Here is a 15587-nt window from a genome sequence, read left to right as displayed (position 1 = left end):
GAGAAAAAGGCCACAACTTTTGTTTTTCCTCCTTTTTTCTCTGTCCGTGTTTCCAACATCAGCTGTGGCCTACACGTTACCGTGTGAACAATTCCACCAGGGTTGAACGCTGCGTTGTGAAGCTTCTTAAAAATAGACTTTTAAAAACGTTCTTTTTGACGTCACCGCCATCATTTTGTCTGTGTTTATCTGACGTGACTTGAGCTTCGTCGCTCGCGGCCCCGGAGCCCTTCGTGAATATGAAGCGTAGAAAGTGGGTGGGGTGGGGGGGGCGATATCTCTTAGCGAGCCCCCCCTCTTCATCTTCATCTTCCTCTTTGATGTCAACTGTGCGCCGCTCTAATGCTATTATTACACCTTTTCTTGAGGGGAGTGAAGTGCACACCAGATGAGTTATTCGCCATTCTATTTTCTCTCTCGTTCCTCCGTCTTGTCTTTATTTCTCACTCTTAACCCCCCTCACACACACACACACACACACACACACACACACACACGCGTTTGCTGGCTTCTCAGCCATCTCGTCCCCGGTTGCAAAGCTTTGCAGTCTCTGCTGCTTGTGAAGGAGGAAGATGACAGTGACAGTGGTGATGAGTGAAGCCATCACGCCGACAGAAGAGAGAACAGCAGGCAGCGCAGATACGACGCGCTAGCAGGGTCGGGTGGCAGAGGTGGCAAAAGTATTCACATTCTGTAATCAAGTAAAAGTATGGATACTTTTACTCAAGTACCAGAGTATTTTTTTTTTTATTGTACTTGTGTTTAAAAAAAAAACACTCTCTCACCTCCCACAGCTTCGCTACTCAAGTAAAAGTGAGAAAGCAGGTTGTGAAATGTCCCCTCGCTGAGTCGAGGTTTTTTTCTGGGTGGAAAAAAAGTGTGTTGTTTTTTTTTGTTGTTTTTTTAAACGCATCGTGTTTATTTGTGTGTCCTCAGGTGTCGGACCGCTGCGTGGTGGCGCTGGTGCCCAAACAGACCTCGTCCTACAACATCCCCACCTCAGCCAGCATCTCCCGCACCTCCATCAGCAGATACGGTGAGTCCGTCCAGCACAGCGCTGAGTGTGTGTGTGTGTGTGTGTGTGTGTGTGTGTGTGTGTGTGTGTGTGTGTGTGTGTGTGTGTGTGTGTGTGTGTGTGTGTGTGTTTGGCATCGCCTGCACAGTTCAAACAACACGTATATCGGGGAAATGTGGATGCGCTTGCTGGCTCACTCTGCAGTTAATTTCATGCAAATGTAATCATGTTGTCTCTCAGGCATATCAAAATGTTTCGCGGTTTCCGATATGAACAAAGCCAACTCCTCTCTCCTCAAAGCGACGGCCAGCTCTGCTTGCTTGGAGCTGCCAACCGCCTTTTTTCCCCTCTTCCTCTCTCTCTCTCTCTCTCTGTCCTCTCTCTCTCAAACTGCACGTGCCGTAGTTTGTTTTATTTTACTCTCGTGGTCCAACCTCCCTTGGATGGCTTAGCAATGGAAACAAAGGGAGAAGGAGAAGAATGGGATCATCGTGTATCATCGGGACGCGGCTCCCCAGTCAGGGAAAAAGACGCGCACTTTGCTGGGGAAGCGGTGATGGGCTTGTAGTCTGTGACAGTGCGTGCCAAACGTGGTCTTGTGCCAGAAACAACCTTTAGCGGATGCTAATGATTCTGCGCGATTCTGTAGCGCAAACAGCGGAAGATAAGTGAGCGCGGCCAATTATCCAGGTAGGAAGCGAGTGGCGAGCGGCACCTTAGAAAGGCCCAGCAACGGCTCCGTCACTCGGAGCAGCTGCGAGGCTAATTAACAGAGACACCCGTGTGGAAGTTCACCGCTAGCGTATGTAATTGTGAACTAATGCCGGTTGACATTTACAAACGCGACGGGCGAGGATTTACAGTAATTCCTTCAACGGCAGTCACGTTCTTCTGAAGAGGTGATGGAGGACCGACGGAATGACGCCACCAGAGGGACTGGGCTGCGTGGTTGCTTTCATGTTGCGCCTTCGTATTGAACTTCAGGGGGTTCTCCACCACGGCGCTCCCTGTGGACCGTCGCTCCGAGTCGTTCGTTGTGAAGATGCGACGACGCGCTGAGCGCGTTGCTCCGTTTCCCCTCCGTGTCTTGGTCTGTGCGCTCCAGCGCCGAGCGAGTGGACGCTCCGCTGGTACGGCCCTCGTTACTCATCCATCATGGGCTGGCACAGCGGGCGCAGCTGCACCTTGACACCAGCTGATGGATTCATTTCCATTTAATAGTCAACACTTAGCATCTGGACTCAATTTCTCCATTTAGACCTCTCCCGCTTGGCCTCGCAGCCCTAAAAACCAACCGGAACAGCACACTAGCCTACTTTCTGGTTGACTGCTCCTCCCGAGCCCTCCTCCCTCCCAGCCCCCCCCAAGCCCCCCAGGCTCCCCAACCCCCTGCGCTTGAGGCGAAGGAAGATGGCCTGAAAATGGACCAAAACAATTTGTGAAAACCTGTAAAGCTGAAAGCCGCCTGCAACTGGATTAAGACGGACATTGGGATCTCAATCCGCCTTGCAGACAGACACACATATAGACATAGCTATATAGATATAGATATAGATATAGATATAGATATAGCTTTTGGGAAAAGGCGGGTGGGTTTTAATTGACTGCAGCACTTTAGTTATTAAATGTTGTTTTTTATCTTGATTTAATTTTAGATTAAATTTTCTTTGTCAAGCACCTTTGGTTGCATTTTATGTCTGAAAGGTGCTATATAAATAAACTTTGATTGATTGATTGACTAATATAGACATAGATATAGATATTAATATCGATATTGATACAGATATAGATATATATTTATACATATATTCATCTCCTCCTGCTGAGGGTCCGGCCCCCAGTGGCCACCCCAGATGTGCAGGTGGCTCTTGTTTGAAAGGTGTGTGTGGCTGTATTGGCAACAAAAAAAAAAGTCTTTGTTGTTCACCTCGGCCTTTGAAGGCTGGTCAGAGAGATCCTCATTGAGACCCTCAGATCCCGAGTCTCCAGAGACCATGCTGCCGGCAGGAGGTGTCGGCTAATTAGAGGAACTGAAGGCAGCCTCATTGAGACCTTGTGTAGATGAAGCAGGCAGGGGAGCTGCTGCACGCTGGACGTATGGATGAAGGAGTGCATCTCTGGTGCTTAACAAACTAGGCGGAGGTTTTTTCTTTCTTGTTTTTTTTTTTTTTGTTAATTTATTGATCACAGTGTGACTGGAGTATTTTCAACGTGGTTTAGATACAGTTTAGTGCATTAGAGCCAATTACGAGCACTTTCAAAGGACACCATGCAAAGGCAGGCATTCATGTTTTTCAGAGTTTATGGAAGCAAATCAGTCCTGCTTCAATAGAGATGGAGAAAGATGACCACAGCTTTGTAATGTTGAGAATGTACTGTATTACTAAAAACTGGTTTCAAAGGCCCCGGTGGTTGTGGACAGCTCCAGTTTCAGCATGGCCACTAGCGCTCGATTCCGACATCAACTCCACTTCCCTTTTCATTACACACTGTGAAATTACCCACCGCTGCAATTTCCTTTACGGCGTGGCTGAGAGCAGGCGGCAATGCGCAGCAGATCAAGCCTTGTAATGAGCGGAGATGGCGATGAGCGGCCTGGCACGGCGGTGTGAGCTTGTGCCTTATTGACACTGCGCCGCCGCCGCCGCCGCCGCCGCCGCCACTCCGATAAGCTTCATTCATCATAGTCATTTAACCTTATCTGTGTTTCTGCTTCTCTGTTCCTTTTCTTGGGCCGGACAGACTCTTCGTTCCGCTACACCGGCAGTCCTGACAGCTTACGTTCTCGCGCCCCTATGATCACCCCTGATCTGGAGAGCGGCGTGAAAGTGTGGCACCTCGTGAAAAACCACGAACACGGGGATCAGAAGGAGGGCGACCGCGGCAGCAAGATGGTCTCGGAGATCTACCTGACCAGGCTGCTGGCCACTAAGGTCAGTAAATTCCTCCCCGTGTCTGTGACCGAGCCTGATCAGCAGCTGCAGCAGCTCACTCATATTGCCAACATTCAGTACAAATATTTTTGCAGTCAGTCTTGGGATTCTTCAACTGAGCAGATTTCCTTTAAGCTGTAGTGAAAGTAGAAAGCATTTGCTGAAAGCTGCGGCTCATCGCTCTAGAAAAGACAAATCTAGAAAAGATAGAATTTTCACTCTTGCACCAATACGAGGCCTCACTCTGGCTCTTGGCTAAACCAGCTTTAACAAGTCTGATTGGTCCACTGGAATGTGATAGGTAAAGGCATACACAGATGCCAATCACATTTCAAGTTCATCAAAACTCTTTTTGGCTCTGCCACTCGTAGATAAATGAGGTAGAAAATGTTTCCTTGTATTAGTTACATTAGGTAGCTCCAACCAAATGTTCGCCCATTCCAGCCTGGTGCTGCCACTTGTACGCGTATTGCTAACTTCAGTTTCCGCTCTCCTCTCAGGGAACGTTACAAAAATTTGTTGACGACCTCTTTGAGACGCTGTTCAGCACAGTCCACCGAGGCAGCACCCTGCCCCTCGCCATCAAGTACATGTTCGACTTCCTGGATGAGCAGGCGGACAAACACGGCATTCATGACACGGACGTCCGTCACACGTGGAAGAGCAACTGGTGAGCAACTTGAAGAGAGACCTGCAGCCGTGGCGGCAGCAGCTCCGGGAAGCTCATCGCTGGAGAATGTGCTGTGAGATTCACTTTGCTGATGGAAGGAGTCCAACGCGTTGTCTTTGTGTCCTCCTCCCCCAGCCTGCCGCTGCGGTTCTGGGTGAACGTGATCAAGAACCCGCAGTTTGTGTTCGACATCCACAAGAGCAGCATCACGGACGCCTGTCTGTCTGTGGTGGCTCAGACCTTCATGGATTCCTGCTCCACCTCAGAGCACCGCCTGGGCAAAGACTCCCCGTCCAATAAGCTGCTCTACGCTAAAGACATCCCCAATTACAAGAGTTGGGTGGAGAGGTAGGAGTGGATACGCTCACTGTGCACGTCACTCTGATCCCCTCCGTCACAGCGATTCTCTGTCCTTTTCTAATGAAGAACACGGATCTCTGGGAAAAAGATTCCTAATTCTCTTTCTTCTCATCCGTATTTCTCAAACTCACTTCATTAAAGCCTTTGCGGAGTTATAAATAGTGACACTGCTGCTTCCAAACTATCTGTGAGACCGTGCATGTAATGGCTCATGTTGCCCCGTGGCTGCATCCCCAGGTACTACGCCGACATCAACCGGCTGCCGGCTATCAGCGACCAGGACATGAATGCCTATTTGGCGGAACAGGCGAGGCTCCACTACACAGACTTCAACATGCTGAGTGCCCTCAACGAGATCTACTCTTACGTCAGCAAGTACAGTGAGGAGGTAAGTGATGTGTGTGTGTGTGTGTGTGTGTGTGTGTGTGTGTGTGTGTGTGTGTGTGTGTGTGTGTGTGTGTGTGTGTGTGTGCGTGCGTGCGTGCATGTGCTCCACCAGGCGGGTCACATGAGGACCTGCGCGTGCTTTAAGTGCTACTATAGCATTCTGCAAGTGTGTTTTGGAGGTGATCTTTGAGGAGAGTTTCTGGGTCAACAGACGCCAATAACTAAGACTGCATAGACTCTGTCCTCTGTTTGAGCTTCTGTGCAACAGAAGTCCTTGGCAAACACTGATAGTCCAAGAGGGTTTCAACCCCCTCGGTGTGAGGGAAAGACAGACATTCACCACTTCATCAGAACCCACCCTGTCAATTTATACAAAGTGCACGCCGAAGCAGTGAAACACCGTCATGGCTACCTGCCTCCAGTTAATACCTGTTGTAGTATAGCAGTCGACTGCTTTTAAAGGTCCTAGATTATGGCCATTTTTCATTTTTCAATGCAGATTCCTGCAAAGCAGCCTCACCCAAATAATTATCAATAACAAAAGTCATATTTAGCCCTCTGTTTGCCACTTCCTGCAAAAATGTTTGAATAATTATGTGTATACATATATGTATGTATGTATGTATATATACTGTATGATGTACACATATGATGGTTATTGTGTGTTTCTGGGAGTCCACTGATAGGCCAGGGCTGCATGTCATCATTAGGAATCATTGGCCTCGGGTCAAAAGGCGATTGCTTTGCACTCAACTGTGCCTAACAGTTTTATTTTCTCAGATCAGTGATTTGTAATAAATGCTGCTGAACTTCATTCTGAGCCCCACAGATTTAACCTGCAGGGCAGTGGCAGGCGCTGATTGCATAATGAGACGACGCCTCAGTAGATCAGCTGCTAATTACGGCCAGATATGAAGTGCACGTTGAACAAAAGACCTGCCATAAATACGCCATAATGTACATATATGTGTTTGTGTGTGTGTCAGACCCTGGTGTTCCCAAACGCTTCATAAGTGGTAAAGGTTAGTGAGGTCATCACTAGCTGAGTCCTCAGTCGACTCCGCCTGATTCCCAGAGGTTTAGTGAGACTTGATCTGAAACAAGGCGGCTCCGTCTGATCTGCAGATGGAAGCGAATGTCTGCCGGCTCTCGGCTGCGCTGTCCTTTCGTCAGTGCCGCACTAGACCGGCTCATGTGGTGGAGCTCTCACGAGCAGAATCAATTCATGAGAGCGAGTGCAAAAATGGAGGGAGGGAGGAGGGGGAGGGGAGGGCACATTTCATGTATGAAGACATTGGGCCTCTAATGTCAACTCTTCCTCAGGGAAGCGTTAGTCTGACCTTTATGTTAGACCACAATCTCTCTCTCTCTCTCTCTCTCTCTCTCTCTCTCTCTCTCTCCCTCCCCCTCGGCTGCCCTCCCCCCTCCCTCCTGTACGTCCCTTCATTTTCGCCCATTATCGAGTCCGCTTCTCTGATGCTCACCGCGCAAATCTCCCATGTTTACTTTGCTGCCTTTCCCCTTTTGTATCCCATTTGGTGCACACGTGCACACGCATGCACGCAGAATGCTCTACTGTAGGTTTATGTGCACGCTGCATTCCAAGCGCACTGAGCGTCTGCCCTCTCTCGGCGCGTGAAAAGATCACGTGGTGCCTGCCTCCTCCATTCCACACACAAAGAGCTGTGTGCAACTGCAGACCACTTAAATGGATTTGGGAGAATGTAGTGGGAGCAGCACCTGCATACAGTGCTGCAGATTAATAATAGATTGCTATCAGGCCCAATGAAGAGGAGGAGGAGGTAGAAGGAAGAGGAGGAGGAGGAGGCGGCACACAGACTGTAGCTGCCAGTCTTTAAGAGCACTTTAGCTGATGAGTGGAAGCTGGTTGGTGGGCAGGCGGCTCCTGTCTTCTGTAACAGGCTGGGAAGCCAACAAGCAAGATTTTACCGTGCTATTCAAATTGCTTTTTTTCTTTAAAGAAAAAAAAAAAATGCACTAATTTCTCTTTCCTTTTTAAGTATGAAGCTCTACAAATTGAACTTGAACAATAAAGGGAAACCCAAAATGGTATTGTCCTCAAATTCACAGTGGCAATGAAAAGTGCATGTAAAACAGTTTTGAGTCTCAGAGCAATTTGTTGGATGATTTGAGAAATGCAGAAAGGCAATCAATAACCTTTAAAAATGTACAGGAGGGGGCATTTAACAGAGATCTATCACTGATTCTCCAAGAGACCCAGCAGTTTCATTACGTACATTGATATGCCATGTATTACCCATCAACCTATTTTTCATTGCAGCTTTTTACGCAAACTAGATCATTGTGGTTGAGAAGCCCTTTGCTGCATCGTAGTTTCTACAGCTGGCAAAAAAAAAAAAATGCGTGATTGTATTTTCTTCAGAAAATAGACTCAAATAACAGACAAGCAACAACTACCAGTCAAATGTACGATTGACGATTGAGGTCATTTGATTGACAGTCTGGTGAAGCAGACATGTTCTAGTGGCGCGTAGCCACTTGACCAGCGTGAGCAATCTGACAGTTGCAAATGTTGAGTCGTATTTTGAAAGAAAAGGCTCCAGAGAAGCGAAGCCAAAATGATGAAAACCTGTCCCACGCTGAGATATTCTGATTCAGAAATAGTTTTCTCTCCCATATATTAAAGGCCTTCTCCATGCGTGTCGGTGTCACTGTGACACAGATCGGTCGTGACAAGGCAGACGGCAGATGAGAGAGGGGGGGGGGGGTGCGTTGGAGGGTTGGGGGGGTTGGTTGGCTGTCTGAATTCCTTTTGAACCTGACGTGACAAATGCCAAATTTACAAGAAATGGCTTCAGAAGATAAAAAAAAGTGGGAGGGGGAGGGGGGGGTGAGGCTAATAGACAAACACCTTTCGGTGTCGTCACGGACAAAGGCAGTGATGTAATCCCTCCCTTTGTCTCTGAGGGCGACAGCCGCCGAGAAGCCGAGCTGCTCTTTGAAGAGCAGCGTCGCGGCGGTGCTCTCGCTCGCACACCCAGCGTCTGGCTCGTGCTTTAACTATTTTTTTCTTCTCCTCCTCCTCCTCCTCCTCCTCCTCTTTTCTTTCCTTCACAGATCACCGCAGCCCTGGAGCAGGATGAGCAGGCGCGGAAGCAGCGGTTGGCCTACAAGGTGGAGCAGCTCATCTCTGCCATGTCCTACGAGAGCTGAGAGCCAAAAACTCAGAGAGACGGAGGCTGAATCTCGGAGAAAAAAAAGGGGTGGGGGGGGGGGGTTGTTGGGGGGGGGGGGGGTCCCGGCATTAACTTACCTCTCAGCGTGGGGAGCCGGAACCACGAACACAGACCTGTTTATCCACGCGCCAACAACAGACGCTCGGGCTGGTTAGTTTGCAACAATCGCTCACCGCATCCTTCCATGATGGCAAAAACCAGCTGGACGAACGAGAAGCTCCGCAGCCGCGAGCTCGCAAACACACACGCCGGCCGGACAGAGTGAAGGGACATCAGCAGAGGAGGCAACAGACTCGTGAATTTATTTATTTTTTTCTCGTCCTCCGAAAGTTATTTTCTCTGGATGGAAGATATGTGTGCGCGTGCGTGAGCGTGCATGAGTCTGTGTGTGGACATGTGGTGAGGACGACACCCAACAGGACCATAAAGGACGGACAAACGGAGGAAATGGAGGAACTTGTTAAACGCAGTCGACTGCTTGTGAAATGGAGATTAATGGTTTCGAAAAATGAGAGAGAGAAAAGAGAGAGCAGAGCTCACGTCAGATGGACGAGTTCGCAATCAGACTGGTCAAATTTTATTTTTGTACCTGTGAATATTATCAGTTGCAGTTGGACACACACACACACACACACACACACACAGAGGAACTGACGAGTGGTCAAGAAGGAAAAGAAGAAGGGAGGCCGCTGTCACTCAGCCCACCCCGGGACGGTCACATGACACGGACGCAGCTGCTCGTGGTCCAATCAGCCGTGTACAGGAAAGCTTTGCGCTCATCATCGTCACCGTCAGTGGACGTCGTGGAGCTCACGGCTCAGCCAGCATGCTTGCACCTACAGACTGAGGACGACGGCAACCGACCGAGTCTGCAGCATGTTGAGAGGACGGCGTCACGTCGATGACCCAGGCTGGGTTTTGTTTTGGGGTATTTTTGCTTTTCAGCAGTTAGCTCATCAGTGTTTGCACCGGTTGATACTTGCCAATCAGTGTATGTGAATGTAAAAACATTGCTTTTGTTTGCTCTTTTGCGTTTACGTCTGGGTTTTTGGTTTTTTAAAGGGGCCTCAGTTGAACTGAAGCTCCGTGGGCTTGTCTAACCCTCCCACCGCCCCCACCCCCCACCCTGACCACCATCTCATCTGACAGCTTCCCAAATCATGACCCCCCCCACCAGAGTTTGTACCGACACCGTTGTGGCTGCCCCTGATGACACGAACGTCAGCTCTCGGACGTGTTTTTCCCCAAATCAGCTTCACGTCTTGTTTGCGTGGCGCGCTGTCACTCATTCAAAGCGCCACAAAGGTCCATATTCAATTTTATCAAGTGCCAACAAGTCGCACCAGCTCCAGTGGACCAGATCTCACCCGGCAGCCACTCCACCCCCTCCTCCAGCCACCCCTGTCCTCTCACAGTCGATGGGAAGCCGAGCTGCGTGGCTCCACTGCCACTGCTACCGAGTGCCAAAAGTTTCTCTCATTTCAAATGGTTCATTTGTTGCTAACGTGTCCGATATCGGTTTATGCTTTACGAGGAAGGCAAGTTGTTTTTTTGTTTTTTTTGTTGGAACAGTGAGCCGATCGAGGTTGAAGTAGGTCGGGTGCTCAAGGTTGAGCCGCAAAAAGGTACGAAAACAGGGGCAGGAGAAAGAGAGCATCCAGAAGGAGGCAGCGACGTGACAAAAGGGATGAACAAGAAATATGAAACGAGTGCGTTTGGTGCTCTGTTGATGCGTCTTGAGCCAAAATGCCGCAAGCTCAGTGCCACCGTCCGTCCCTCCAGCTGGACCACAGCAAAACTGTAGATTTGGCCCCTTCGGCCAGGCCATTCCAGTTTTTCTTCCTCTGAGATTGCGTGTTTGCTTGTTGTTTACATCAAGTACTTGAAAAAAAAAAAAAAGTGTTGTATTAAAAGCTTTGCGCGGTATCCTGCAAACTGTTGTGCGCCAAAAGCATGACCAAGACCGGTGGTGGGTGAAAGGTGCTTCTTTTCTCTGTGGCCTTAGATACCCACCTGCTTAGTGATCCTCATCATTATACTAGTCCTTCTCTCGGGCACACTCCTTTCCTTCAGAGGGCACGTTGTCGCTTTTTTTGTGTGTGTGTGTGTGTGTGTGTGTGTGTGTGTGTGTGTGTGTGTGTGTGTGTTGTTTTTTTCTCTTTTTTTTTCTTGCTGTTGATACCTGGCCTGAGCGCTCTGCCCAGAACTGTCTCAGCGAGATAAAGCCGAGGGAAAGGTGAAGAGGGTTCAGCTTGGCTCGGGCAGCGTGGCAGACACGGCCTCGCTCAGCAGCCGCCTCGCCTCAGCTGTTTGAAGAGAAGTGTCGGAGAAATGAGGGAAGGAGGGGTAGAAAGAGGAGAGAGCGAGCCCCCTTAGCTCTAGTTTCCTGCTCGGGCTTTGAAGCTGCTCTTTGATCTGAGTGCAGTTGTGTGCACAGTGTGATCGTGGGGGGGGCGGCGGGGTGGCGGGATGGGAGTAGGAAGGGGGGAAAAACATCAAACTAACAGGTGAAGAGAAAATGCAAGGATGAGGCGATGATTGACAAGGCAGTACCGTGTCTGGCCAGTGGGGGGCCGAGGTGAGGTGAGCCCAGGTTGTTTCCCTCGTGGTAGTGCAGCACCTTGTCGGCCCCAGGTGAACATCTGAAGGTACACAATGGCGCTTAAAGCTTCCTCCTTTTGATTACGGTGTCTTCCCAACTTCAGCGAATAGAATTGTATCCTCCTCATACCTCACATTGCTTGTATGAAGTAATGCTTCTTATCATTTTGAACAGGACCTAAATGCCTTCTCCTCTTTGCAAGGGATGAAATGTATGTTTATTAGAGTCTTTCCAACTCTTTAATGAGCTCTTCTGTGTTCTGAATGGTGGCAACGCTGATCTGAAGCCCCGCAAATTGGTCAAAAGTGGCTTTGATTTTTTTTTTTTTTTTTCTTATTTCATTTTTTTTTTTCTTCCTCAGTGGTCTTTTATATCACAATGTTTACTTTGGTTTTGAGTGAGATTTGTTTTGCTTGTTTTAATTGTTTGTTTCTGCATGCATTTTGACCCATGCTTTAATTCTGCCTAGAATTCCATATCGATCTGCCATTGTTAGTCTGACCGCAATTCTTCCCGAAAGCCCATTTGTACTTGTCTTAAATCACAGCTGAATGCACCTTTTATGTGAAAAAAAAGAGATTTTTTTTTTTTTTTAAGTTACCATATGTAGCTTGTTTTCATGCTGTAAATTTATTTTAATTCAGTTGAGACTGAAAAGAGAAAAATGTGTTTACTCTTTCTGCAGCGCAGAATCCCATTAGACTGCCACTAGTGTGAGATCAGGATCGATCCTCACAAACTCAACCTCGTTTATGCTGATCTTGTGCTGATTGCTAATTGAACATGCTTTGTGCACTTTGTTTAAGACCTTGGTGTAACGTGTTGCAGAAGAGATGGTGTTGGTTTTGGTTTTTGACTGGCGCGTGTCATTCCTTATACAAAACAAAGCATTTAATCAGCAATTTTGTTTGCTTGTCTGGTTTCAGACCAAAAAAAAAGAGAAAGAAAACCCAGTTCAGTGTATTCCACTCAGATAAAAGTAATCACCAAGTATCCAATGAGTATCCTTCCATTTTAAACACGTTGTAAACAAACCCTTTGTAGACACTGGAGTTCTGTAAAATAGTAATTACTGGCAATGATGATGATGATGATAATAATAATAATGGCTGTCTTTTTCTTGTTTTATAAAGTGTTGTGAAAATTGTAAGAAACTTAAAGTATTTAAAAAGTTTGTTCTGTTGTTTTTTTTTATTTGCTTTGTTTTGTTATGATAATATATTATTGTGTACCTATTGTAAATATGAAGCACACCTATTTTGCAAGCCAAGGATTCACTTTTTACTGTTGTTATATATAAATAAACTTTGCTGGTTAAAAATTGCATAGAGCCAAAATATGCATCATGTCTTTTTAAACTATTGCCACACGCGAGTGACAGCAAAAGACCATCTCAAAACTCTTTTAGTTGGTTGGGTGTTTTAAAAACAGGACTAATCACTAGGTTATTATTATTATTATTGTTATTATTATTATTATTATTAGGCTCTTTTTGGTGAGCAACCTGCACTTCACATTCACTATGGCTTCCACAGAATAACCGACGGCCAGCCAACAAGCTGTATTTTGGCTGTTTTTCTTCATGCAAGTCTGTTTGTTCAAGCTGCACAGCTTCTGTGTACCCCTGCAGGGTCCACAATCACATTAAGGTTGCTAATGGAGGTCTCTGTCAGTGCATTTAGATGGACCGAAAAGGCCCCAGGGTCAGTGACTCAACGGAGGGAAACTGGAAAACAGTTGAGGCACAAGTGTATGGAGTCACCTGTCTGTTCAGAGCATGGAGTGGCCACTCTGCACATGATTTCCAATAGACCACGATCCAAAAATAAACGCCTGCGACCTGAAACCTCTATTTCATAATAAATTTCCTACTATATATATACTTTAAGTCATAAACTTTTAATCTTCTAAAAAATTCCAGAAAATCCCCAGAAGAGTTTATTCCAAGCATGATGTCACTGCTTCCCATGTGTCTCGGCTCAGTCTGATTGCCTTATACGTTTTTATGCATCACGTGAGTTACAGTAGCATGACGGGAAGTCACAACAGTGTTCATGCTCTAGGGGCGTATGCGCTGGGTAGGCAACTCCATTGAACGGAATGGGCCGCCCTGCTGGATTGTGGTTCCCTGGCTCAGAGACACGAGTGGGCAGAGACTAAAAGTTGAGTGGCTTTGGTGCTTCACAGTAACATCATTCAGCAAAAGTCTCTGCCAGCTATTCTGAAATGTATTATACCACTCGGATTGAATGCTACTAAAACAAACCTTTGGCAGCCTCACCTTTTTATGGACACAGTCACATGCACGCATGCACGTACAAATACGCTCAACAATACTGACAAAAAAAGAGGAATGAACTTGTTGCTTGTATAAAATCCAATATGTTGAATGATCTATAGACGCTACTCCACGTTGTGCTGCCAGTGTATCTGCTGAAGCGTACCTCTTCCCTCGGCCACCCCTGCTCCTGTATTTCCTCCAGGGGAGGTCTAATCCCTGCTGCTTCTAATCCTGTACTGCTGAGACCAATTCAAATCCAGGCGAGACTTAACGCCCTGTAATGCCTTTACAAGTAGTTGCATAAAGCTGACATCCCATTCGTTGCGGCTAGGATTCTCAACGTGGATTACAAGGCAAATTCTGAAATAATTAATGGCAAAAGAGGATGCCAGGGGTTATTCCAGCCCTGGGTTGAAAAATGGAGGGGTATTAATTTCACAGTGAAAATTCGAGGGACACCTTGCTGGACTTCAGCATTTCAGTGTCTGATCTTGTCTGCTTCAATTGAAGCCACATCTATGATTTTGGGTAAGTTGGGTAAGTAAAACAAATATGAACTGTGATCTAGATATATTCGGCAACAACCCCATGCATGCTGAAATGATTTTATTGCACTTTTGCACAAACAAAAACAGTCACAGCAGCAGTGTGGCTCATGTATTTTATGACAAACAAAAGACTTCCAGTGCACAGATGACTGGGTTTTATCAGATACAGAATGCACTGCCAGCATTTCTTTTACACTCGTTTGCCGATAGTAAGAAAGAATATATGAGCCACAAAGTAAAACTACTTAGTAATGCTTTAGATTTATTAAATGTATAATTTAATAATATGCGCTTTGTATTTCCTTTTAATGTACAAATAAAATGCACTTAACAGTATCTGTAATATTTTCCAACAATATGTGCTTTTAAATTTCATATATATTTCCTTTTAAATACATCTTTACCCCTCCTTTAGATGTACTTTTAAAAACTGAAGAATGACTACATTAAATTGATTGAATGTTATAGATTTTTTTGTATGTATCTTTTCTTCGGTAATGCAATTGGAAGCACGTTGGAAGGAAACGCAGGCCGTGACTGATGACCAGGCAAAATGAGAGGAAATGCAATAAACGAACAGACGCTATTAACAGAAAGAGATATGCAGCGTAGCTGGAATTTTTGTGAACTTGTGTGAACGAAGGTGTGGAGCCTCAGCGCAGCCTCTATTTTTAGTGCGGCCACCTGCTGTTTGAGTCGTCACTCTCTCAGTGTGTTTGGCAGCCCACTTGCCTCATCCTCATTGAGGGCACTGCAACGTGGCACACCGTGACCATCGAGGGCGCTCTGCATATCAGTGCCGTCACAAGACAGTGCCACGGAAGGGGGGGGGGGGGTGGATCAAATGGTGTAAACATAGAGGTGTTTCATCGGCAGGAGGGGTCTACTGAGTGGGGCACCGAGGACAGAAGCCCCCTACTTCTTTCGCACACATGCTCATTGAAACTTTCCTGCTGACTCCCCCCCCGGCAACAACTTCTTCCACTTTCGCACGAGAGTGTGACTGTCCCAATCAGCAGGCAAGCTGTCGATCTGCTGGCTCTCTCTGGGGCGCAACTCACTCCTGCTCCTTGGGATGATAATGAGACTCTCCCTCCCCAGCAGGCCCGCTGACAGCCTCCTGTTGTGTGGTCTCATTCCTTTTAACGCAACTCAGCAAAAAAAAAAAAAGAGGTGGGTGGCTATTGTCCTTTCGCCCCAGTGGCCCCTGAGCACCCCAACCAACTGTGCAGCCAGAGAGGGCAGCCGTTCTTACATTTATTTATTTATTTTTACCATGCAAATGTGCAAGGGCATTAAAAGACACAGGTGCACTGAGATAACCTTGCAACACAGTTGGAGCATAACAACTACACCTGGAACTCCAGTTGAAATGGGTTTTAGTTCAGGCATTTCATTGTGCAACCTATCAGCGGTCTTTAAGTCGTGACAAAACGAGGAGAGACTGCGGCAAGCTCCTCTTGAAACGTTTTATTTTGTTGTTTTAATATGTCATTGCGGATGTCGGCCACCAGGTGGCAGTCACTTGTTAAGCCGTGAGCGCGCCACGGAGTTCTTCTTGTTCTTCTTCTGC

At 47.0% G+C, this 15587-nt stretch overlaps 1 protein-coding gene across 1 annotated transcript in view; it reads left to right on the top strand.

Moving 5' to 3' along the window:
* Positions 1 to 9096, top strand: part of plxna2 (plexin A2) — a 138764-nt gene extending 129668 nt beyond the window's left edge. The window contains exons 26-31 of the mRNA XM_076041900.1: positions 937 to 1036; positions 3758 to 3948; positions 4449 to 4618; positions 4754 to 4966; positions 5216 to 5366; positions 8465 to 9096. Of these exons, the coding sequence (XP_075898015.1) occupies positions 937 to 1036; positions 3758 to 3948; positions 4449 to 4618; positions 4754 to 4966; positions 5216 to 5366; positions 8465 to 8560 (921 nt within the window). The 3' untranslated portion in view covers positions 8561 to 9096. The remainder of the gene's footprint in view (positions 1 to 936; positions 1037 to 3757; positions 3949 to 4448; positions 4619 to 4753; positions 4967 to 5215; positions 5367 to 8464) is intronic.
* The last annotated feature ends 6491 nt before the right edge of the window (positions 9097 to 15587 follow it).

This window comes from Nelusetta ayraudi, unplaced genomic scaffold (genome assembly GCF_046127955.1).
Source record: "Nelusetta ayraudi isolate G7.1 ecotype Tasmania unplaced genomic scaffold, CSIRO-AGI_Nayr_v1 ptg000070l, whole genome shotgun sequence".
Taxonomy (NCBI): domain Eukaryota; kingdom Metazoa; phylum Chordata; class Actinopteri; order Tetraodontiformes; family Monacanthidae; genus Nelusetta; species Nelusetta ayraudi.
This window is presented reverse-complemented; position numbering and strand designations above follow the sequence as displayed.